Raw genomic sequence first — 24,601 nt, 5'->3', positions numbered from 1 at the left:
ATAAATGTATATAAAGCTTGCTAACCGTTTAGTTTTTCTTAGAAGTCAGCATTTAAATGAACAGGAAAGGAGCACCAAATACATTTAAGGGTCACCTTGAACTTTGTTATGTAAGTATAAACTATTAAAATGGCTAATTTTAGGCAGTGGTCCTGGTTTAATATTTATCAAGCAAATCAGCATCTTATACCCTAAAGAACTGCAGATGGAATTTCTTCTGTAAGGAGCTTCACATTAATAACATGCAGTCACAGTGAGTCAGTGGTAGACTTGAAAAACAACACATGTGAAAAAGGCAAGAAGGGTGTGAAAGAACATGGTGTGTTTCGCGAGGAAGCAGTAGATTGATGTGACTGAAGTCTGTGGCTTAATGGCAGGGAAAATGGCATTTATTATTAGATGCCAAGGACTACTGTCAGCACTTTAAATTTGGTAACTAGTTTAATCCTCACAATAGCCATTTGATTTAGATGCTGTGTCATTGCCACATTTTACAGATGAGAAAACTGAGGCCCAGAGTGGTTCCCTGTCTAAGGTCACTCATCTGGTACATGGTGGACTAGTTTGAATACCAGCTTTCTAGAGGTATTTGAACCTTTCTTTTTTTGTTGTTTTATTTGTTTTTTATAATTTTATTTCCTGAAATGCAAACTTGAACCTTTCTGAGCCCCCAGTTTTCTTATTCGTAAACAGAAATAACTATCTCACAAATAAATATTCAATGAGATAATATATATAATAGCTTCCAACACCCTTTTTTTTTGAAACAAGGTCTCACTCTGTTGCCCAGGCTAGAGTGCAGTGGTGAGATCACCACTTACTACAACCTCGACCTCTAGGGCCCAAGCAACCCTCCCACCTCAGACTCCCAAGTAGCTGGGACACCAGGTGCAAACCACCACACCTGGCTAATTTCATTTATTTTGTGTAGAGACAGGGTCTCACTATGTGCCTTGGCTGGTCTTGAACTCCTGAGCTCAAACGATCCTCCCGCCTTGGCCTTCCAAAGTGCTAGGATTACAGGTGTGGGCCACTGCATGTGGCTGCCTCTAGCATCTTATCTCATTGATTGTCAGTGTTCAGAAAACAATTGCTGTTATTATTATTTTTATGTATTATTGTTGATCACATAGGTTTTCCTCAGATTGAGACACTGTTATTTGCTCAGTCATTCAGTGATTGATGGACACTTAGGTTAGCTCCATTTATCATTGTTTTAACAACATTGCTGTGAATCACTTTGTACAATTACTTTGATTGGGGAAGGGGCAAAGGAGGCACTGACTTATTTGGATGTGTTCTCCAGAGTGGAATTATGTTGTCAGCTGTAAGAATTATAAAACTTATTACACACTGACAAATAATACCTGTCAAAATTGCTGGGTGCTATGGCTCACACCGATAATCCCAGCTTCCAGGCTGCAGTGAGTTATGATCACGCCACTGCACTCCAGCCTGGGCAATAGAGCCAGATCCTGTTTCTTAAATTAAAAAAAGAAAAAAAATTAGCTGAGTGTTTAGATACGTGGATTGAAACGTGACAACCCCATTTCATCTGGCCAGTTAAGGTCCTCAAGGAATGAAAAACACCCTCAGGCACTCTCCTATGAGAGAGAATGGGTTTCTTTCATTGTGAGATTGTCTGAACACAGCCTCAGCTACTTCTAGGAATAAGACAAAGCAGTGAGGAAGTTGCCAGTTGAGTGATTCTTGGGGAAAGAAATTAGCAATGAGTGCCAGCTCTCTAAAGTGTGAGGAAACATCCCCATTTTTGGGTTCTGGTAGAAGCCAGTAAAGAAGCATTTTCTCTGGAGTGGAAGCCAGTAAGATTTATTCCGTGGTGATGAAGCCATCTGAAACCTTACAGGCAGTGTGGTTGGATCGGCATATGGGAGGTGACTGCCTCAGGACCTTGGAAGCCTGCTTCTCTGTGCCTCAACCAGAACTCAGGGTACTCAGTAGTCACTTGCTAATTTCTGAGAACACAGCACTCCTGAAGGGATAGAAAGCATGAATAACACTCAACTTTTTAGACTAGTACTGTGTGTCAGGTATTGTAATTTTCATTCAGTCCTTGAAATTTGCAAACTAGTTATTATTGCTCCCATTTTTTCATTTTGAGGATACTGATGCCCAGAGAAGTTAAGTTTTCATTTTGAGGATACTGATGCCCAGGTAAGCCACTTAACTTCTCTGGGCATCAGTATCCTCAAAATGAAAAAATGGGAGCAATAATAACTAGTTAAGTGGGTCACACAGCTTGTATGTGTCTAGCCAGCATTTGAACCTAGGTAGTCTTCATCCTGGAATGCGTCCTCTTAACCCTTTACTGTTTTACAAAAGGTCTGTGGTGGTGGACATCACTCCTGGTTCACACTTGGGTCCCTCCTCCTCCAAGACCCACTGGGTCATACCTTCCCCTCCCCCCACCAGTAGGCCTTAGTTCTGGCTTACCATGGAGGCCTTTTCTGACCCCACTGCAACTCCATCACTCCCTGTGTCTTTCCCTGTTTTTGTTTTTCCCATAGCATTTTCCATAGTCTGCCACACTGTATCTTATTGTTGGTTGGTTGATCTTTGGTCTTTGTTCCACCACTGAGGATATGGAGGGAGGGAATTTTTGTCTTGTTTTGCTCCTTCTCTTTGCATGCTTCCAATAGTACCTGACCTGTACTAGGTCCTCAGTAAATATTTCATGAATGGATTATACTGCTTTGTTCCTGAACCAATATAGTGAACCTGAGTCCTCCCTATTGCTCCCTACTTTTGTGTTTTCTAAAGTTTAGAAAAGAAAGCCTGGGCGCAGTGGCTCATGCGTGTAATCCCAACACTTTGGGAGGCCGAGGCGGGCAGCTCACTCGAGGTCAGGAGTTCGAGACCAATCTGGCCAACATGGTGAAACCCCCGTCTCTACTAAAAATACAAAAATTAGCTGGGCATGGTGGCATGCACTTGTAATCCCAGCTACTACAGAGGCTGAGGCAGGAGAATTGCTTGGATCCAGGAAGCAGAGGTTGCAGTGAGCGAAGATCGTGCCACTGCACTCCAGTCTGGATGACAGAGCAAAGCTGTCACAAAAAAAAAATTTTTAAGTGAAAAGGCAGCTAACAAAATGGAAGAAAATATTTAAAAATCATGTATCTGATAAGGGACTAGTATCCAGAATATATAAAGAATTTTAAAAATACAATGAAAATGCCATGCGTGGTGGCTCACACCTGTAATCCCAACGCTTTGGGAGGCTAAGGCGGATGGATCGCTTGAGGTCAGGAGTTCAAGACCAGTCTAGCCAACATGGTGAAACGCCATCTCTACCAAAAATACAAGAAATTAGCTGGACGATGTGGCATGCGCCTATAATCCCAGTTACTTGGGAGGCTGAGGTAGGAGAATAGCTTGACACCAGGAGGTGGAGGTTGCAGTGAGCCAAGATCATGCTGTCATACTCCAGCCTGAGCAACAGAGCAAGACTCTGTCTCAAAACAAAACAAAACAAAACAAAAAAAACCCCAAAAAGACAACCCAATTTAAAAACAAGAGAAGGATTTGAATAGCCATTTCTTCAGAAAAGGTATCCAAATGGCCAGTAAGCACATGAAAAGTTGTTCACATCATAGGTGTTAGGGAAATGCCAATCCAAATCACAGAGACACCATTCTACACCTGCCACAATGGCTGTAGTAAGAAAGACAAGAACACGTGTTGAAAATGTGGTGAAATTGGGACCCTCATATATTGCTGATAGGATTGTAAAGTGGTACAGCTGCTTTGGAAAAAAATTGGGTGGTTCCTCCAAATGTTAAACACAGTTACCATATGACCCAGCAGTTCTACTCCTATATATCTACCTATGAGAAATGAAAACATATGTCCACACAAAAACTCATACATAGTGGCATTATTCATAATGAATAGCCCAAAAGTAGAAATGGCACAAATGCTTATCAACTGACAAACAGACAAATAAAATTGGTGCATCTGTACAATGGATTATTATTTAACCATAAGCAGGAATGAAGTACTGATGAATGCTACAGTGTAATGAACCTTGAAAACATTTTGCTAAGATCATAAAAATAACCCCACATAGTGTATGATTCAGTGTGTATAAAATGTCCAGAATAGGCAAATTTGTAGGGAGAAAGTAGATTAGATCCAGCCTGTATCTCCATTGTCTAGCATAGCTCCTGGTACTTCGTAGCCACCCAAATACTCACTGAACTGGGCAATGTTGCAGTTCGGGCTGGGGATGGGGAGTGAAGGGAGATGGGGAGTAATCACTTAGGAGCATGGGGTTTCTTGTGGGGAGGCTTGAGTACTCTAATATTAGATTGGAGAGATGATTGTACAACTTTGTAAATAGAATTTAAAATGCTGAATTATTTACTTTAATGGATAAATTACATGGTATGTGAATTATATCTGAAAAACAGTCCTGACAATGCATTTTATTTTGCCATATCAATATCCAGTTTGGGCTACAGTCCTTAAACACTACCGCATAAAAACCTGCCTGAATTGATCTTTTTTTCATACCATTTGCTGCCTGAGGTAGGGCCTAAATCAAGGCAGGTTGAGTATCCCTTATCTGAAATGCTTGGGGCCAGAAGTGTTTTGGATTTTGGAATTTTTCAGATTTTGGAATGTTTGCACATATATAATGAAACATCTTGGGGATGGCCCAAGTCTATCATGAAGTTCATTTATGTTTCATAAACACCTCATACACATCTCCTGAAGGTGATTTTATATGATATTTTTAATCATATATGCTACCCACTGCATGAGGTCAGGTGTGGAATTTTCCACTTGTGTTATGCCAGTGCTCAAAAGGTTTCAGGTTTGGGGACATTTTGCATTTCTGGTGTTAAGATTAGGGTTGCTCAGCCTGGATCTCCATTGCTTAGCACAGCTCCTGATATTTTGTATCCACTTTGTAGCCACTCAGATATTCACTGAACAGAAATGACAGCAGTCTTGGAATTAGTTTAAAGAGAGAAAAGTTAGCTGGTAATTATTATCTTCAAGACCCAGTGCTTCCTCTATCCTCCATCCTTTGCCCATGCTAGATACATATTATAAGTAGTATCTGCTTTACTACTTAAAAAGCATTCTCTAATACCTTAACTTTTGGGGTTCCCCAACTCTTGGGAACCAGGACACACAGCGGGAGGTGAGTGGTGGGCAAGCTCTATTTGTATTTACAGCCAGTCTCCATCACTTGAATTACTGCCTGAGCTCCGCCTCGTGTCAGATCAGCAGCGGCATTAGATTCTTATAGGAGTGCAACCCCTATTTGAACTGCATATTTGAGGAATCTAGGTTGCAAGCTTTTCATGAGAATCTAATGCCTGATCTGTCACTGTCTCCCATCACCCCCAGAGGGACTGTCTAGTTGCAGGAAAATAATCTCAGGGCTCCCACTGATTCTACATTATGGTGAGTTGTATAATTCTTTCATTATATATTATAATGTATAATTATTTAATTATTACAATATAATAATGACAAATAAAGTGCACAATAAATATAATGTGCAGCTGGGCACGGTGGCTCACACCTTGGGAGGCCAAGGTGGGTGGATCACAAGGTCAGGAGTTCAAGACCAGCCTGGCCAAGATGGTGAAACCCTATCTCTACTAAAAATACAAAAATTAGCCAGGTGCGGTGGCAGGCGCCTGTAATCTCAGCTACTTGGGAGGCTGAGGCAGGAGAATCATTTGAACCTGGGGAGGAGTGGTTGCAGTGAGCCGAGACCATGCCGCTGCACTCCAGCCTGGATGACAAAGTGAGACTCCATCTCAAAAAAAAAAAAAAAAAAAAAAATGCTGGGTGTTGTAATCCTAGCACTTTGGGAGGCTGAGGCAGGTGGATCACCTGAGGCCAGGAGTTCAAGACCAGCCTGACCAACATGGAGAAATTTACCTGGGCATGGTGGCACACGCCTGTAATCCTAGCTACTAGGGAGACTGAGGCAGGAGAATTGCTTGAACCCGGGAGGCAGAGGTTGCAGTGGGCTGAGATCATGCCATTGCATTCCAGCCTGGGCAACAAGAGCAAAACTCCATCTCAAAAAAAAAAAAAAATGTAATGTGCTTGAGTCATCCTGTAACCATTGTCCCCTGGCCCCCCATCCACAGAAAAATTGTCTTCCACCAAACCTGGTCCTGGTGCCAAAAAGGTTGGGGACCACTGCCTTTAAATTTTAACTCATTTAAATCTGAAAGCAATTTTGTAAGGTTAAGCTATTTTACAGAGAAGGAAGCTGACTCAGAAAGTTTAAATCACTCAGTCACACTGGGACATTGCCAGAGTTGAAAGCCAGGGCCTTGCTGCTATACTAGGCAGCCCTTCATGTCCGCACACCTGTAATGAGGTCCCTGACTACTGCCTGCATGCCTGAATCACAGGGAAGGCCACCACGAGGTGGTTTACAGGCCTTGGAGTTTGCGTCATTTCAAGGTCAAGGAGAAATTATCCTTTTGGATGCCCATTGTACTGTACTGGCAGTCCTAGAGGCATGAAATAAAGTCGTCAGTCAGTTTTAATCCATTACTGTTGTTTTGTTGCAAACAGATCTCCGAAGGTAAGACAAATTTATTGTTATGATCAGATGCTGGTTCATGCCGTGCCCATGATTTTATTCATTTTGTTCTGAAGAAATGAGTCATAGGTCCATTTGCTTCCTATCCCCTGTGGCTGAGCTACTTCAGCTGCATAGCAGTGAGAGAAATTCAGTTCTGCACACATTTATTGATGTGTATGTTCCCTGTGCCAGGCATTGCACAAGGAGCTAGGGATACACAGATAAATAAGCCCTAGTCCTTGTTCTCTGAGAGCCTAGAGTATTTTCTAGGTCCTTTAATCATGGCATGCAATTGTTCTTTTATGGGGAGGATTTGGATTGTAAAATACAATCCTTGATATTTTAGAATGGTAAATCCTTCTCTCAGAAAGTAACTCTAAAATTTAGGAACTTTTTGTTTGTGGAATGTATAGAAAGAAGGAATGACACAATTGTTTTGAACTCAACAGTTTTAGAAACTGATCTTTCACTTCAGGGCCAGCCTTGTTAGAGTCAGAATTTGATGACATTTCATCCCTTCAAGATTAGTGGAATCCATTTTTATACGCATAAGGATTTACACAGTTGAAACTTAACCACTACTCCATTCACATTTGTCAAGTCATCATCTGTGTATCCCATGAATTTGTTTTAAAATGCTAGAAAGTAATATGCCAACATTATAGAAGTGAGGGAAATGGAGGGAAATTATGGAGTAAAATCATCACCTAAAATGTCACTACCCTAATACCGAGAGGTAGTTGGACCTGGGGCACACTATCTTTGCACCTCCATCTCCTTATCTGTAAAATTGAGAATAATAGTTTCTACTTTATGGAGCTTTGCCATGACCAAATGAGATAGCAAATTAAAGCACACATGCAAAAACCTACAATAAATGTGTATTTTATTAGAGCAAAAATAAGCATTTTTATATAGTCCCTTTATCTGGTTTTCTCATTTTTTACAAAGTTTGTTTTTTGTTTTGTTTTGGTATGCTTAAAAAAAAAATTATATAGAGACAGGATCTCACTATGTTGCCCAGGTTGGACTCAAACTCCTGAGCTCAAACAATCCCCTGGCCTTGGCCTCCCAAAGTGCTTGGACTACAGATGTGAGACATCATGCCCAGCCTGTTATACTTTTGTATGTTTGTTTCTTACTGCACATTACTAAATGATCACTTTCCATCTTACTGTGTGTGATTACTGTTCCATGATAGTAACAGTATGCCATCATAGAGCATCCATTCCCCCATTGTTGGACATTTGGGTTGCTTTCAATATCATAAATAGTGCTTCAGTGAGCAATTTTATATATGTAGTGTATTTTTACTTCCTGGGAAACCTTAAGCAGGTTTCTTAATCTCTGTCTTCGTTGACTTGTATGTGGATGGGGATAGAATCCTATCTACCTGCAAGGAGGGCTATGTGGATTAAGTGAAGCAATATCACAAAGCACTTGGCACAGTGGCTGTATTTACCAAATGCTCAGTAAACATTACCTCTTTGTGTTTTTGGTTTATTTCTTTAGGCTTGCTCCAGAGATGGGGTTTCTTGCTTCAGTGCTTTCCAGAAGAATTTTAGCAGTTTATGCTGTCAACAGCAATATGTGAAAGGACTGATTTCTTGACCTCCTTATTAGCAGTGATTCTGGATTTTAACTATCTAACTCTCCCTTCAAAACAATCGTGAAAAAACAGGTTCATCCATATTTGAGCAGGTTGTTAGGAGTGGGACTCGCTCTGCTCACTCACCTGAACAGTCAGACCTCCTGTTCACCAAGGTCAGGTTCTAGAGGCTCTTTGGAAGTCTTGTTTTTCTAACCTTGCAGCCCCCAGTTGCATTCCACCAAATTGTAGTGTCAATTGGTCCTCTGAAGCTTAAAACCCAGCATATGTTATTCCTTAATCAATGAAGTACACATTGTTGGTCGTCTTTGTATTTTTACTTTTTCTAAAACAAGCCAACAATTTGCACTAGGAAAGTCCATTGTGGCAAGTAATGACCTCTATGATCCCTTCCCTTCTCCAGAAAAAAGAAATTGGCAAGGGTAACCGTATGTCCTGGTTTGCTCAGTTTATACTTGTCTAGTGTAATTATTTATAGTGCTCCCTTCACCCTCAGAAGTGACCTAGTTTGGATCATAAATTATATCGTCATCCTAACCCCAGGGGATTCCTCAGCAGCTGGGGTATCTGCCTACACTTGCCACCTCTCCACTCCCCTGACAACTTGCTCTCTGTCCAACAAAGGATTCCACAACATTGCTTTCACTAGCTTGACTCAGAAGGTTCTGCATTTGTCCGGCCTCTTCTGATTTCACATTAGCCCAGTAGGCATGCACTCAAATATGTCCACTTTTATCATTCCTTTCTCCTCCATCTTGCCTATGATTATCAGTGGCATTGGCAGGGCACTTTTCATTTGATTCAAAAATGCTCTTGTCCTTCAGAATTATTTGTTTTTCAGCTCAATTCATCCCATAGGCAAATGTAACATTTCTTATTTCTCATCACTTGGAATTTAAGAAGTTATATCTGTTTACAATTTCATCTTAAATGCAAACATCCTCTTATGGAACTTTTAAGCCTTATTTTGTCCTTGTAAAATATAAGATTAACTGTATTCATAAAGCTCCTCAACAGATCAACAATGAGGAAGCAATGGCAAGGACAAGTCTACAGTGGTAGTGCACAGCTCCCGTCTTCCTGATTGGCCACAGGCAGAGTTTAGCCCGTAAGACGAGAGTTTGTAGGTACAGAAGCTTCAGCATTGGAAAAACTAAAACAAGTTAGCCACTCACTTGTGATTACCTTGTGTACCTAGGTAACTCTAATTTAACTGGCATAAAGGGCTTTGTGATTTGAGAGACCCTCTTTTCCTCCAAACAAGTGCTCACATTTCTTGGGTAAAGTGTCCATGTTTTGAGGAAAAACAAGGTTTTGGTGATGGATCCTGCCAGAGTGAACCCATGCAGTATCAGTGTGGGGACTGTCGTTCATAGGTCAGGGTGTGGATTCTTAATGGAAGATGTGTTTATATCTTTGTTTCAACTAGGTGACTTTCGGATGCTCGTTGGAGAGGATAAAACAAAAGTGTTGAATATTGTGAAGCCCAATATAGCCCACTTTCGAGAGCTCTATGGCAGCATACTACGGGAGAATCCTCAAGTGGTGTATAAAAGCCAGCAAGGCCGACTGGAGGTAAACTATAGGTGGAAAATAGCTTGCATTGTTTCTAAGACAAGAGCTATTTGCAGGAAGAAAAGTCAGGGGTAGAACAACATAACTAATGTGAGAATATTTATAGTTTAAAAAGTAAGTACTGTATGAAAACATATGGTTCTATGTATCTGGAATAATGCTAAAAGGTAACAGAGACTAGTAATAAGAGGCTGCCTTTGGAGAAGGGAACTAGGGGCAGAAGTGGTAGAGGGACTTGTTTTCACTATGTGTCTTTTTTGCCATTGGAAATTCTAATGCCTGTTAATTACCAATCAAAACTGGTGTAAATAAACTTTTAGATCACTCTCATTCCACCCCCAGACCCATTTAGCTCCCCAGAGGTAACTATACTGACATTTTGGTATCTATTATTTTTTTCTTTTTTGGGGATAGGGTCTGACTCTGTCACCCAGGCTAGAGTGCACTGGCATGATCTTGGCTCACTGCAGCCTCAACACCCCCAGCCTCAGCACCCCCAGCGCAGCACTTTGGGAGGCCAATGTGGGCAGATTACTTGAACCCAGGAGTTTGAGACCAGCTTGGGCAACATGGTCTCATGTTTTGTAGTAACAGGACAACAGCCTGTCTCTACAAAAAATCCAAAAATTAGCTGAGTGTGTTGGTATGCACCTGTAGTCCCAGGTACTTGGGAGGCTGAGGTGAGAGGATTGCTTGAGTCCAGGAGTTATAGGCTACAGTGAGCCATGACTGCACCATTGCACTCCAGCCTGACCAACAGAGCGAGATCCTATCTCAAAATAAAAAATAATAATAAACAAATAAATCATCCCTTGGAGAAAAGTAATCTAGATTTAATGTTTTTTGTTTTTGTTTTTTAGTTATGAAAACCACAGGTTTTTTTTTTGTTTAATGTAAAGAACACTGTATTTTACTTCGTTTATGCTCTTCCCCATCCATATAATAGGGGCATCTAACATTGTAACAAGTAATAGATTAATGGAATTTCTAGAGCTAAAAAGGGAATTTTAAAAAATAGAAATTAGTGGCTAGGCGTGGTGGCTCACACCTGTAATTCTAGCACTTTGGGAGGCCGAGGCGGGTGGATCATCTGAGGTAGGGAGTTTGAGATCAACCTGACCAATATGGAGAAACCCCATCTCCACTAAAAATACAAAATTAGCCAGGCGTGGTGGCACATACCTATAATCCCAGCTACTCAGGAGGCTGAAGCAGGAGAATCGCTTGAACCCAGGAGGCAGAGGTTGTGGTGAACTGAGATTGCGCCATTGTACTCCAGCAAGAGTGAAACTCTATCTCAAAAAAAATAAAAAATAAATGGAAATAGGAGTTAGTTTTAAAATAAGAAAAGAATAGAGAGTGACATATGAAATTTGAGAATACCCACCACTCGGTTTAACAGATTTTGCCACATTTGGTTCAGGTTGAGGTTTTTTATTTTGCGCATGCACGTGGTTTAAAAGCCAAATGGTACCTCAGATTTATAACAAGAAGGGCAGTTCCCTGCGTATACCTTTCTACATTCTCAGCCTTACTTACCAGAGGCAGCTGCTTTCATCTCTATAGCTGATTCTTCTGATATTCACTTCCGTGTTCTAAATAATACGCTTTGACTGTTATTTCCTGATTTTTTTTCAATCTTACTCTTTATTTTTGTCAACCTGGAAAATGAGGATTTTTTTTTTACCATCTTACACTGCCCCATCAATTCACATACCAATACACACATTTACACACACGCACTCAGCACACACATTCTCTTCCCCTCCTACCTCTTGTCCTCATGCTTCACATAAAGATGTGTCATAATTTTTGGTTAGGTTAATATTCAGTATTTACCATATTGTGACAGCTTTTTCTTTATTGATGAGCTGTGGTATTATGAAATTCCCTTTCCCATACAACTTTGTTTATCCTGGAGTTAATAGTTGTCTTGTTTTTTCAGTTGCTTAGGTCATTATTTCATCCTCAAACTCTGACAGATCTGTAAAACTCTTCCCATTATAGACAAGATTATCGGTATTTTTTGTTTCTTGTTTTTCATAGGAATGTTTTTCCTGGAGCCCCCTGCCCTGTTCCTTTCTCGGCTGGTTGTTTTCTAGCTTGCTGCACAGCTGCACTCCACCTTCCTTTCATTATTACCCCGAGAATTCCCTTTGCCTCCCCTGTGCTAGTTTTTGGTTTTGTGGGTCTTGCATTTTCCTCTGCCATGGTTTACACTCTCATATTAGTGAAGTATGTCTTTTATTACCTTTTTAAAGGGTGTGAGGTAGTTAAATTTTTGAGACTGTATACCTCTGAAAATTCTACCCTCCCTTTGATTGATAGTATTGGCTAGATATCAAATTCTAGGGTGGAAATAATTTTCCCTCTTTATTTATATGTTTTCCATTAATTATTCAGGCACTTGCTAGGTTCGTTCATCCTCCCTCCCTCCCTCTCTCTCTCTCTTTCTGTTACTTTTCTTTTTTCTTTTCTTTCCTCTTTTTTGTTTTTGAGACAGGGCCTTGCTCAGTTGCCCAGGCAGAGTGCAGTGGTGCAGTCCCAGCTTCCTGCAACCTCAAACTCCCAAGCTCAAGCAACTCTCCCACCTCAACCCCTTGAGTAACCGGGACTACAGGCACGCACCACCATGCCTGACTGGTTTCTTTATTTTTAGTAGAAACGGGGTTTCACCATATTGCCCAGGCTGGTCGCAAACTCCTAGGCTCAAGCCATCCTCCTACCTTGGTCTTCCAAAGAATTGGGTTAACTCGTGTGAGTCACTGCACCCAGCCTCAGTGAGCCTTTTCTATATGAAATTTTACAAGCTTCAATTCTAGGGAATTTTCTTTCATTATTTCTGTAATTATTTCTTCATACTCATTTTCTTAGTTTGCTCTTCCTGGGATTCCTCTTAGGTGGTTGCTAGATCTCCTGATTTAACCTTTTATCCTCTCTGTCTCTCTCTCTCTCTCTCTCTCTCTCTTTCTTTCTCTCTTTCTCTCATTCTCTCATCACTTTAGCTTTATGGGAGAATTTTTCTGATTGGTTTTCTAACACTCCTACTGAATTTTTAATTTTTTCCAAATGTTCTTTTTTATAGCATTCTATTCTTGTATTATGGATGCATTATTTTCTCCTAATCTCTTTAATGATCTTTACTGTAACTTTTGACGAGTTGGTCTTGCTGTCTCACATTGTTTCTTTCTCTTATAGTTCCTTTTGTTTGTTAATTTACTCTTGCCTGTTATGTTAGAAGCTTTTCTCAAATGTCTGAATTTCCTTCCTGGCCTGTTTTTTTAAATTAATTAATGAATTAATGAATTTGAGAGGGGATTTCACTCTGTCACCTAGGCTGCAGTGTAGTGACATGATCATAGCTCACTGTAGCCTTGAACTCCTGCACTCAAGTGATCCTGCCACCTCAGCCTCCTGAGTACCTGGGACTACAGGCCCATGCCACTATGCCCAACTGATTTTTTTATATATGTGTGTGTATCTATATCTATGGATAGATATAGATATATACACATACACATACATATACATGTATACACACATACATACATACAGACACATATATATTTGTACCCATATGATCTGAGACATTACATTTTTTTTTTTTTTGTAGAGACAGGGTCTCACTTTGTTGCCCTGGCTGGTCTCGAACTCCTAGGCTCAACTATCCTCCTTTCTTGGCCTCCCAAAGTATTAGGATTACAGGCAAGAGCCACCATGCCTGGCTCTGGCCTGTTTTTAAAGAATGAGGCACTAAAATGCAGACTGGAGGTTCTTTGCGATCTGTCAGACTTATCAACTGGTGGGCTTGACTATAGGATTATGAAGCAAGGACCTAGCTGTTTTGTTTGGTTTTGTTTTGCTTTTTTGAGATGGAGTCTCTCTCTGTTGCCCAGGCTGGACTGCGGTGGCTCGATCTCGGCTCACTGCAACCTCCATCTCCTAGGTTCAAGCAATTCTCGTGCCTCAGCCTCCCGAATAGCTGGAACTATAGGCATGTAACACCACACCTGGCTAATTTTTATATTTTTAGTAGAGACAGGGTTTCACCATGTTGGCCAGGCTGGTCTCCAATTCCTGACCTCAAGTGATCCACCTGCCTCAGCCTCCCAAAGTGCTGGGATTACAGGCATGAACCACCGCTTCTGGCCAAGGATCTAGCTGTTTTATTGGAGGATCTCAAATATCAGTGTCTGTAGAATTTCTCCAGAGATCTTCCATTCTCTGGCTAGAGGACAGGGAAGTATAATGTGTCTAGCTACCAATTTTCTAGAAACTGAGCAAGGAAAAAGGCCTAGGAATTTTGTCTAACTGTGAAGATAAAGGTATCCAAAATCCTTCCTATGGCCTATAAAAGCCTGCATAATCTAGTTTCTAATTGGTTTCTTTTCTGGGGAAATTTACAAGAATAAGATTGGGGGACTGAGCTACAGCTCCCAGTGCTGCATCTGGCCTTGAGGCTGCAACTAAGACTCATCTTCTCCCGCCTCTGTTACCCATCCAGATTCCCTTCACCCTCATCTGCCACTTCTGCTTGTCTAGACAGGGTGGCCCAGACCCTCATCTTAGAGGAGTCTGGAGGACCCTGGCCACCACATTTGTCCACTTACCATCAAAATTGGGCAAGGGGTACTAAGAGATGTGTATCAGCACCCCCAGCTCCTGATGACCAAGGCCTATTGCTCCTGTGAGTGACTCATTGCCTTATCTGCTGGACTTTTGGCATGGGATTCTGAATTGATTGGGTTGCAGTCATAGCTTAAAGTTAATAGGATGCTTACTGTGTCCTCTGAGAAGCATCCCTTCTCTGGGAACTGGGACCTCTAGACCCACAGCCCTAGAGTTGTGGTGATAGGAAGCACAGTGTTCCTGAGTGGGTTCCTGGGAATGATTGTAGGCAAGGTCATTTTTCCTTCTACCCTTGGTCCCCAGGCCCATCTCTTCTGCCAATTGGGAATATAGTACTGTGTAATGGTGATTGATTCGTGGTGTGTAGCACAGCCCATGGTTGCAGGACAGTGTCTTCAAGCTGTGCCTTTGCTGTTCCTTGATGGCTCTTTCATAGTTTTCCAACAGTGGCACATTGACATTTTGGGCCATATAATTCTTTATTGTGGGGGACAAAAATTGACGCCTTTTGAAGCCACTGCCATCCCAGGCTGGCAGCTGAGGTGCGATTTGTGGTAGGAACAGTGGAGCCACAGTCTTATGCCCATTGCTGCACCTCTGCCCTGCCTTTGCTCTAAAGTGGATCCCTTAAGTGATGTTTTGTGGTATACCATGTTGCTGAATCAGACATTCTGTGAGTCCTGTGCAAGGGGACTGACTAGGCCCTGCAGGCAGGAAGGGCAAACCCATGGCTGGGAATATGTATCACTTCTAAGTTGAGGTGAACTGCTGCCCCTTCCCAGGTTGGAGGAGTCCAGTGTCGTCAACTTACCACCAAATGGTTGGTTAGTCTCAAAAGATGATCCTCTATCAGGATCTCAGCATTGGCCTCTTGAGTTCAGGATGGACTTTGAATAGCAGCGACAGCTAAATCAGCCTTGTTGAGTAGACATCCATGATACTGGGTTTAGGTATAGCCTCTGTCCCTGGCACCATGGGCATTCCTCTTATGAACCCCTTATGCCACCACTAGCACCACAGAGGCTATTGAGTCAACTGGCTGAATTGTTCTTTTGGTTGTTGTCACCTCTTTCGTGATTCCTATAGGCATAAACACATAATACAAAGATCTTCACACTTAGTGCCCATTCCCATGAGTCCATCAGTTTCTTGGCCCCAGTCTCCCAGTTTTTTTCCTTTTTAGGCTCCTAGCTGACCAGTGAATCATTCTCCACTCCCCCTGAGTCTTTACATATTCTAATCTTGGGCTACCTTGTTCCCCATATGACATGGATGACCGGGGCACCACCTGAAGCGTGCCCATGGAAGGATTTCCGCTCGTCAGCATCTTTCAGAACTGTCCCTGAGCGCGGCTGTAGTGCAAATGCCATCTGTTTTCAGCTCGTATACACCAAACCAAATCATCCATGAAGCAAGTTTGGTTATTTTTCCTCCTCCAAAAGCCAGTCACAAGGGAGCCTCTGTGTAGACACATGCATGAACCAACAAAGAAGCACTAATGCAGTGCTGGTAGGGATTACAGGGTCTCAGCTTCCTGCTTGTGCTACTCACTGTACCCTCTGGCCTTGCTCATGCCCAGTTCTGGCAGACCTCTTCCATCCTACAGTGGATTGCTGTTGAGCCTGCCTGACCTAATGACTTGGTAAATCTAACAGATCCCAGCGGGCCGGGCGCGGTGGCTCACACCTGTAATCCCAGCACTTTGGGAGACTGAGGCAGGGTGGATCATGAGGTCAAGAGATCGAGACCATCCTGGCCAACACGGTAAAACCCCGTCTCTACTAAAAATACAAAAAAAATTAGCTGGGCCCGGTGGCACGTGCCTGTGGTTCCAGCTACTCGGGAGGCTGAGGTGGAAGAATCACTTGAACCCAGGAGGCGGAGGTTGCAGTGAGCCAAGATTGTGCCACTGCACTCCAGCCTTGTGACAGAGCAAGACTCTGTCTCAAAAAAAAAACCAGATCCTAGCTTGTGATGAGCATCTTTGATGTGGTTATGTGATATGACATGGTCAGAATCTGCATCTCTACCAAGGACCAAATACCCAGGAGCTGACTTCAAATTGTGTGTGGTTCTTCACTGCAGATGGCAAGGCCTTGCTCCAGAACCCTAGCAATCTACATTGGGATTTTCCTACTGGGGCTCACTATAAGCTTCACATGGCTTCTTTTTACACTGCAGATTCCTTTAGAACCACAGAGTCTACAAGGTTGTATAGCCCAACTGGCAGGGCTGATTATACTTCTGCCTGGATCTGTTGCAGAGCTCTTTCTGTTCTGGGCCCCTCACAAAGCCATCATCCTTTCATCTCACTTGGTAAATGGGTCTGAGCATTATTCCCAAACATGGAATATGCTGCCTTCAGAACCTGAAGAGGCCAGCCATTGTGCTTTTTTCTTAGTGGTGAGAGGCATGAGATGCAGCTGGTTGACTTTTACTTTGGTGGAGTCGGGGGTGGGATGTCCCAGCACGCTCCTGACTGCTTGACCCCTAAAAACTTCATTGATGTGGTAGGCTCTTGAAACTTCATGAGGTTTCTTCTAGGTATCTCCTTCCCTCTGGAATGCATGTATCTACTAAGGCCTCCAATGTCCTTGTCCTTTATTGCTTACCAGGTGACAGTAACAATATATCACTCATATAGTAGACCAACATCATATTATACAGACAGGCCCAATAATCTGGCTTGTTTTGAATATCTTATGCAGAGCATGAGAGAGTTAACATATCCCTGAGACAAACTGCAAGGTACATGGTTGTCTGTCTTTTATAAATGTGAGCTGCTTCTGCCCCTTTCCTAATAGGGGTGTAAAAGAATGCATGCACCAGGTGGGCCTCATCAGTTAACCTGGAGTTCTACTGACCTCCTCTAGCAGATTTACCATGTCTGGCACAGCAGATGCAGGTGGGGTTTCTACTCACTTGGTAGTCAGTAGATTGTAATCCAGGATCCATTTGGTTACTGCAAGGGCCAGACTATGATGGGACCCATCAATCCTTGGATTTGTCAGAGTTTTCTAGAGAAACAGAATCAATAGGATCTCCCTCTCTCTGTCTTCCCCCGTCCCCTCTCGTTTTCTCTCTCTCTCTGTGTACATGTGTGTCTGTATTTAGATACAGAAAGAAAGAGGGATGTATTTTAAGAAATTGTCTCATACAGTTGGAGGAGCTGAAAGGTTAGAAGTATGTAGGGCGGGCCAGGAGACTGGAGACCCAGGGAAGTTGGTGTTGCAGTCTTGAATCTGAAAGCTGTTTGGAGGCAGAATTTCTTTTTCAGGGGACCTTAGTCTTAAAGCCTTCAACCAGCTGGATGAGATTCACCTGTAATATGGAAGATAATCAGCTTTACTTAAAATCTACTGATTTAAATGTTAATTAATTCTAAAAAATATGCTGACAGCAACATTCAGATGGGTGTTTTATCAAGTAACTAGGCACTGTAGCCTTGTGCTATAGCGTTATAACCTAGCTGAGTTTACACATAAAATTATCTGCCATATCCCTACATTTAGGTCTACAGGTGATGCTCATCTCTGCCATTCCTCCTAGGATATGGTTTTATTTTTTCTTTACTCTTTTGGCCAGGGGGAAAAAATGGCAGCTTCACCCCTGCAATCCTAGCACTTTGGGAGGCTGAGGCGGATGGATCACTTGAGGTCAGGAGTTCGAGACTAGCCTGGCCAACATGGCAAAAACCCTTCTCTACTAAAAATTAAAAAATTAGCCGGGTGTGGCGTGTGCCTGTAATCCCAGCTACTCTGGAGGCTGAGGCACGAGAATTGCTTGAGCGTAGGAGATGGAGGTTGCAGTGAGCCGAGATCGCACCACTGCACTCCAGCCTGGGCAACAGAGCGAGACTCTTTGTCTCAAAATAAATAAATAAATAAACAAAATAAAATATTAGCTTTATTGGTGAATAATTCATACACCATAAAAGTTAGTGGTTTTAGTATAGTCACAGAGCTGCACAGCCATCACCACAATATAATTTTAGAAGCTTTCTGTCACTCCATACCTATTAGTAGTCCCCAGTTCTCTCCTCCCCTAGGCAACCACTAATCCACTTTCTGTCTCGGTAGATTTGCCTGTTCTAGACAGTTCATGTGAATGGAATCATACTATATGATGTTTTTTCCATATCTACTTTTTTCTTAAGTTGACATATAATAATTGTTTCCATGTCTGCTTTTAAAATCCAATTTGACTTTCACAATTTAGCTGAATGCTTTCACTTTCGTATTTTAATGGGAATTAGTGTAAGGAAAATGAGACTAGACCAAATTTTAAAATCATGTCACCTGATATTTTATCTTTTCACCTACATGCTTTCAAGTAAAAATTCCAGTGCATTATTTTCCTCAAGAGAAAGCAGTGGCAAATACTACTTTCTAATTTTTTTTTTTTTTTTTTTTTTAAGGCAGAGTCTTGCTCTGTTGCCAGGCTGGAGTGTAGTGGCGCTATCTCGGCTCACTGTAACCTCTGCCTCCCAGGTTCAAGCAATTCTCCTGCCTCAGCCTCCTGAATAGGTGGGACTACAGGTGTGTGCCACAACACTCAGCTAATTTTTATATTTTTAGTAGAAACAGGGTTTCTCCGTGTTGGCCAGGATGGTCTCAATCTCTTGACCTTGTGATCTGCCCGCCTCAGCCTCCCAAAGTGCTGGGATTACAAGTGTGAGCCACCACACCCAGCCAACTTTCTAATTTTTTGCATATCACTCAAGCCATTCTGACATCTCTAAAATTCCTGGAAGCTTCATAGGTAAAGTATAACTTAAATATAAGTTTATTCTACCTAATCCCAATATGTGGCCTCAAGACCTAAGTCCATAAATGTCATTTCTAATATTATTTTACAGAAATACTCACATTTGTTGTCATTTTTGTAGGCCAAAGCTAAATAGAGGATGAGGCCTGTGAATTTAGAACCATCCTAATGATAAATATCAAATATTTAGATAAAAACCTAAATATTCACCCCTCTACCTTCATTAGAGCCATTAAATAATAACATTTTCTTATCTCTGCATAGATTTTATAGACAAAACTAGAAAATTCAGGCATTTGGTATATACTTTTTTTTTTTTTTTGAAAGTCTCACTCTTGTTGCCCAGGCTATTGTGCAGTGGCACAATCACAGCTGATCGTAGCCTCAGCTTCCCAGGCTCAAATGATCCTCCCACCTCAGCCTCCTAAGTAGACAGAACTATAGGCGTGCACCACCATGTTTGGCTTTTTTTTTTTTTTTTAATTTTTCATAGAGCTGGATATCTCACTGTTTTGCTAGGGCTGATCTTGAATTCCTGGGTTCAAGCAACTCTCCTGACTCGGCCTCCCAAACCATTGGGATTACAGGCGTAAACCTATTTGACTGGCCCATTTAGTATATACTTAATAAATATTTATTCAATTAAAAAATGATAGAATGAGTAGATTGTAATTATTAAGAAAGTTGGTCATATCTGCTGGGCGTGGTGGCTCACACCTGTAATCCCAGCATTTTGGGAGGCTGAGACGGGCGGATCACGAGGTCAAGAGATCGAGACCATTCTGGCCAACACAGTGAAACCCCCCGTCTCTACTAAAAATACAAAAAAATTAGCCGGGCGTGGTGGCAGGTGCTTGTGGTCCCAGCTACTCGGGAGACTGAGGCGGAAGAATCGCTTGAACCCAGGAGGCGGAGGTTGCAGTGAGCCGAGATTGCGCCACTGCACTCCAGCCTTGTGACAGAGCAAGACTCCGTCTCAAAAAAAAAAAAAAGTTGGTCATATCTATAAACTGTAAGCCTAAAATATAATACCTTCATCCGATTTCTTCTTACTGTTCTTTTAGCTGAAGTTAAAACCTAAATATTTGTTAAAAGGATACAGGACAGATTCTTTCTTGGGAAATAATGTGATGAATTGTTGAGGGCAGTGTTACTGGTTCTGCACTTGGCAGGAAATCAATGTTTACAAGATTTTAAAAAATTCATTCCATGAGGCACAGTGTATGAAACTGGGAGTTAGGAAAGCTAGGTCTGGCCTTAGCTCTGTGGCTCTGTAGCTCTTAGCTCTTGTGATTCAAGGGTTTCTAAGTAAAGTCTGACACATAGTTTTTTATGTTTTATTTATACATTTATCTTCAGCCTCTTAGTATGCTTTAGAATACTTTGGGAACAGAAGCCACTGGCATAGTAGCTTTAGGACAACTAAGTTGTATTGATTCAGTTATTTATTTCCTTGTTGTTTTTTGAGTACCTACTGTGTGCCAGGGATTAAAAGTGAGTAAGATTAGTTTCTGTCATCAGTGTATTCCTACAGTTTGTGAAGTACAGCATAGTAAAAGGCCCTTTGGGCAGGAGACACAATTCAGATCCCACTCAGTCTCACTGACGGTGTAATCAGAGCATGGCAGTCTCCTTGTGTTTGAAATGGGAGGGGTCATCTTAGCGCCTGGATTTGACGCAGCCTCCATGAGTGTCAACTGAAGCACCACTTCCTTTGACTGCTGGATTTAAGACAAATACAAATTTTAAAACCAAAAGTCAGAAATTGATCCTTGAGAGTGGCTTCTATTCTTTTCTCAGGTAGAAATGAAATATTATAAAACAAGAATTATCCTTTTTGAAGGGACTTAGACTCCTGAACACTTATACATTCAGTTTCAGAAAAGAGAGCCTCCTTAGCTTGCTTGCCTCACCAGGGGTGCATGGTGCATATATGTTTGTGTGATTTTTAAAGAGAAGCCCTGTGTCTTTGAGTATTTATAGAATTGAAAGCATTTCCATAGACATCTTCTTTTTTTATCCCCTCAGATAGACAAAAGCCCAGAAGGACAGTTCACTCAGCTGATGACATTGCCCAAAAGCTTACAGCAACAGATAAATCATATTATGGACCCTCCTGGAAAAAACAGAGATGTGGAAGAAACTTTATTCCAAGTGGCTCATGATCCCGACTGTGGAGATGTGGTGCGACTAGGTACGTTTATGAATTTGATGTTGAGGAAGTGCCAGCTGTAGGGGAAAGCAGACTTTGTTTGTGATTGGGATGTATTATTTCTTCCTTTTTGTTTAGCAAGATAGAGAGATTGCCTCTCAGAAGAAGAAAACACTAAAAATTTGAGGGTTTTCTAAATCTGAATTTTTACTTGTTTGAAGTAAGATGGTGAAAATACTTCCAATTTTACCTGGATCCTAAATCACTGTCAAAGGGAGAAACAATGTTTCTTTTGGTTCCTAGAGTACAACTTCTACAATTTATTTAAAAGATGTGTCTGTGTTCTTTGTGGTGGCCTGAGAAAAGAGATTGGTGGCATTTTTTGTGCTTTTATAACATTGAGAACACAGCTTTCCTCAACCAACTACATTTGATGTGTCTCATACAGTGTTCAGTGCATTCACTTAGACATGGCGCACATTCCACAGCATTTTCCCCAGCACTGCCCTAATGTTTATCCAAAACTCTGAACCCAGGCCAGGTCAGTTTCTGCAACACTTTAGGAGGCCCAGGAGGGAGAATCACTTGAGGCCAGAAGTTTTAAGACCAGCTTGGGCAACAGAGCAAGACCCTGTCTCTGCAAAAATTGAAAAATTAGCTGGGCACGGTGGCATGTGCCTATAATCTCAGCTAACTTGGGAGTCTAAGGTGGGAGGATCGCTTAAGTAGTTGGAGGCTGCAGTGAGCTAAGATCGCACCACTGGGTGATAAAGCAGCCCTTATCTCTGGAAAAAAAAAAAAAAAAAACCTGAACCTTATCTTCAGAGACTAACTTCCTTTTAAGGTGCTAAAGGTAATTTATAAGATAAGTCAATCAAGAAATATTTCTGAAATTGAGAATGAGTCCCTCTCTCAATTGAGTGCATTCTCCTGTTTTCATTCAGTAAATATTTACTGAGCTTCTTTGGGTGCCAGATACAATTTCTAGTAATGCTTTGCAAAGACCATCACACTGCAGTGGAACATCAGCTGCAGCAAGCGCTCCACTCCCACTCTCCTCCTGGGCCTGCACTAGGTTTGCAGACCGTATGTTTAGGTCACTAGCTCCCCATCCTGAAGATAGCTCTATATTAGACACACTGTTTGTTTGAACATGATCCTGGCAACAGTGTGATCTGGGCTGTCTCTGAGGGGAGTGAAACTTGCTCCTCACTGTGGAATCCGTATATATGTTTTCAGAATGAAAGTTTTTCTCGTAGGTTTAATCATTTTGTTTTTATCTTTTCATGTTGTGGAATTGAGAACCAGAAATCTTAAGCAGATTTAAGTCATAAAATACCCTTTGAGGGTCAGCTAACCCACCACCTCGTTTTGTTTTTTTTTTTTTTGAGACGGAGTTTCGCTCTCGTTACCCAACCTCCGCCTCCTGGGTTGAGGCAATTCTCCTGCCTCAGCCTCCTGAGTAGCTGGGATTACAGGCACGTGCCACCATGCCCAGCTAATTTTTTTGTATTAGTAGAGACGGGGTTTCACAATGTTGACCAAGATGGTCTCTATCTCTCGACCTCGTGATCCACCCACCTCCGGCCTCCCAAAGTGCTGGGATTACAGGCTTGAGCCACCGCGCCCAGCCCACCACCTAGTTTTAAAGGGAGGAGGCCCAGAGCTGTTCAGTCATCAGCCTGGACTCACACAGCCAGGTGGCGCCACGGCTGGCTGCTCCAGTCTCTTGGCCCTCAGTCCCAGTGCCCTTTTCACTGTCACTGTGACAGCAGGACCGAGATAAATTTGGTGGTTTTATTGGCTGACTAGAAAAAGAATATTTAGTTTCAAGTTTTAAAACTTTTAAGATGACTAACATCTGTTTTGGATTTTTTTGGTCTCCTTTTTGGCTTTTTCTCACAGGGCTTTCGGCAATCGTGAGACCTTCTAGTATAAGACAGAGCACCAAAGGCATTTTTACTGCTGGTAAGAGCTTTAGAAATCCATATATAACATACCTGCTGATTGAGTGGCTTCCACATTCTTGGTTACAGTGTAAAGCTTTGTGTCTTTTAAGCACTTGTGAAATGCTGAGCTTTGATGGCCAAAAAACTGGGATATTGCAGTAAGGTACAAACAGACATAACAGCAGCAGAATCTGGGGGTCTAACAGTGTCAGACCATCGGCAGTGCTGTTGGAAGCTTTACTGCCCTTCTGAATTTTCTGAGAAACTTACTGTGTGCAGGGTTTCTTCCTCATATTGTTATATTTATCAAAGTTACAGATGCATAGCATTGCAAAAAAAGCACCTGTGCTCCCTCTCCTCTTCCCCTTCTCGGAGACGACTGCTTCCATCTCTCTTAGTGGGTTGTTTTTGTTTTTACTGCCATTTCTCTATGTTTCAACTTTAGGTATTCTCTACATTTCAACTTTAGGTGTCATCTATTGACTTCTTTCTATAGGAGGTGAGAATTCAACTCTGGCACCCACCCTCCTCAATGTTCTCACCCTCCTATCCCTCTGTCCTCCTAATATAGTTGTCTTGTGGTTTTGGCTGATTAGTTTTCAGTTTAATGGTGTGGTGAGCCACATAGTACACCTTTCCTTCCCTGCACAATGTTCTCCCATGGAGAGTGTCTTCACTGTCCCCTCTAGGGGGTCCCCCATTTCCTGTATCTCATGTCTTTCCCTTGCTTGGTACACACTCCCATTTCGGTGAAGCACATTTTCCAGTAATTTCCTAAGAAAGGGAACATGGAAGGCACATTTAGAGACCATGTATGTCTAAAAGTCTTTTTTGTCTGCCTTCACCCATAATTAATGCTTAGTCTGGGTATAGATTAGAAATCACTTACCTTTAGAATTTTGAGATCATTGCTGCATTTATCTTTTACTTCTAGGATTATAGTCTATATCTACAGCCATTCTGATTCTTACTTTGTGTATGTTATTTCTGGAAGCTTGTTAGGTCTTTATTTTTCCCCAGTGTTCTGAATTCTCTCAGTGACGTGCTTTGATGTGAGTCTGTTTTTATCTGTTTTACCGGGAACTCATTGCTCTTTCGGTTGGGAAAGTCAGAATATAAGGATATAAGAAAATGTTTTAAATTCTTTCTTTAATTTCATCCCATCTATTTTCTCTGTTCTCTTTCTGGAACTCTTTTTATTCAAATACTGGACCTCCTAGGTTAGTCCTTTGGTTTTCTTTCTTTTGGCTTCTATTTTTTATCTCTTTGTTCTTTTGCTCTGCTTTGGAAGATTTTCTCAAATTTCTCAAGTTTAGCTTCCAACCCTTCTGTTA

The 24,601-nt window shown here is 41.8% G+C and overlaps 1 protein-coding gene across 7 annotated transcripts in view; it reads left to right on the top strand.

The window, feature by feature from the left end:
• TAMM41 (TAM41 mitochondrial translocator assembly and maintenance homolog) overlaps positions 1–24,601 on the top strand; it is a 115,304-nt gene that overhangs the window by 19,859 nt on the left and 70,844 nt on the right. For 6 of the 7 annotated variants that reach the window (XM_012472091.3, XM_012472111.2, XM_012472082.2 and 3 more), the window contains exons 5-7: positions 9,625–9,770; positions 21,195–21,360; positions 23,224–23,286. In XM_012472091.3, coding sequence (XP_012327514.1) covers positions 9,625–9,770; positions 21,195–21,360; positions 23,224–23,286 — 375 coding nt within the window. The remainder of the gene's footprint in view (positions 1–9,624; positions 9,771–21,194; positions 21,361–23,223; positions 23,287–24,601) is intronic. The other variant, XM_064362030.1, reaches the window with a different exon arrangement.

The sequence above is a fragment of the Aotus nancymaae genome, unplaced genomic scaffold (assembly GCF_030222135.1).
Source record: "Aotus nancymaae isolate 86718 unplaced genomic scaffold, 86718_ANA_hifiasm-v0.15.2.pri h1tg000046l, whole genome shotgun sequence".
Lineage (NCBI taxonomy): Eukaryota > Metazoa > Chordata > Mammalia > Primates > Aotidae > Aotus > Aotus nancymaae.
This window is presented reverse-complemented; position numbering and strand designations above follow the sequence as displayed.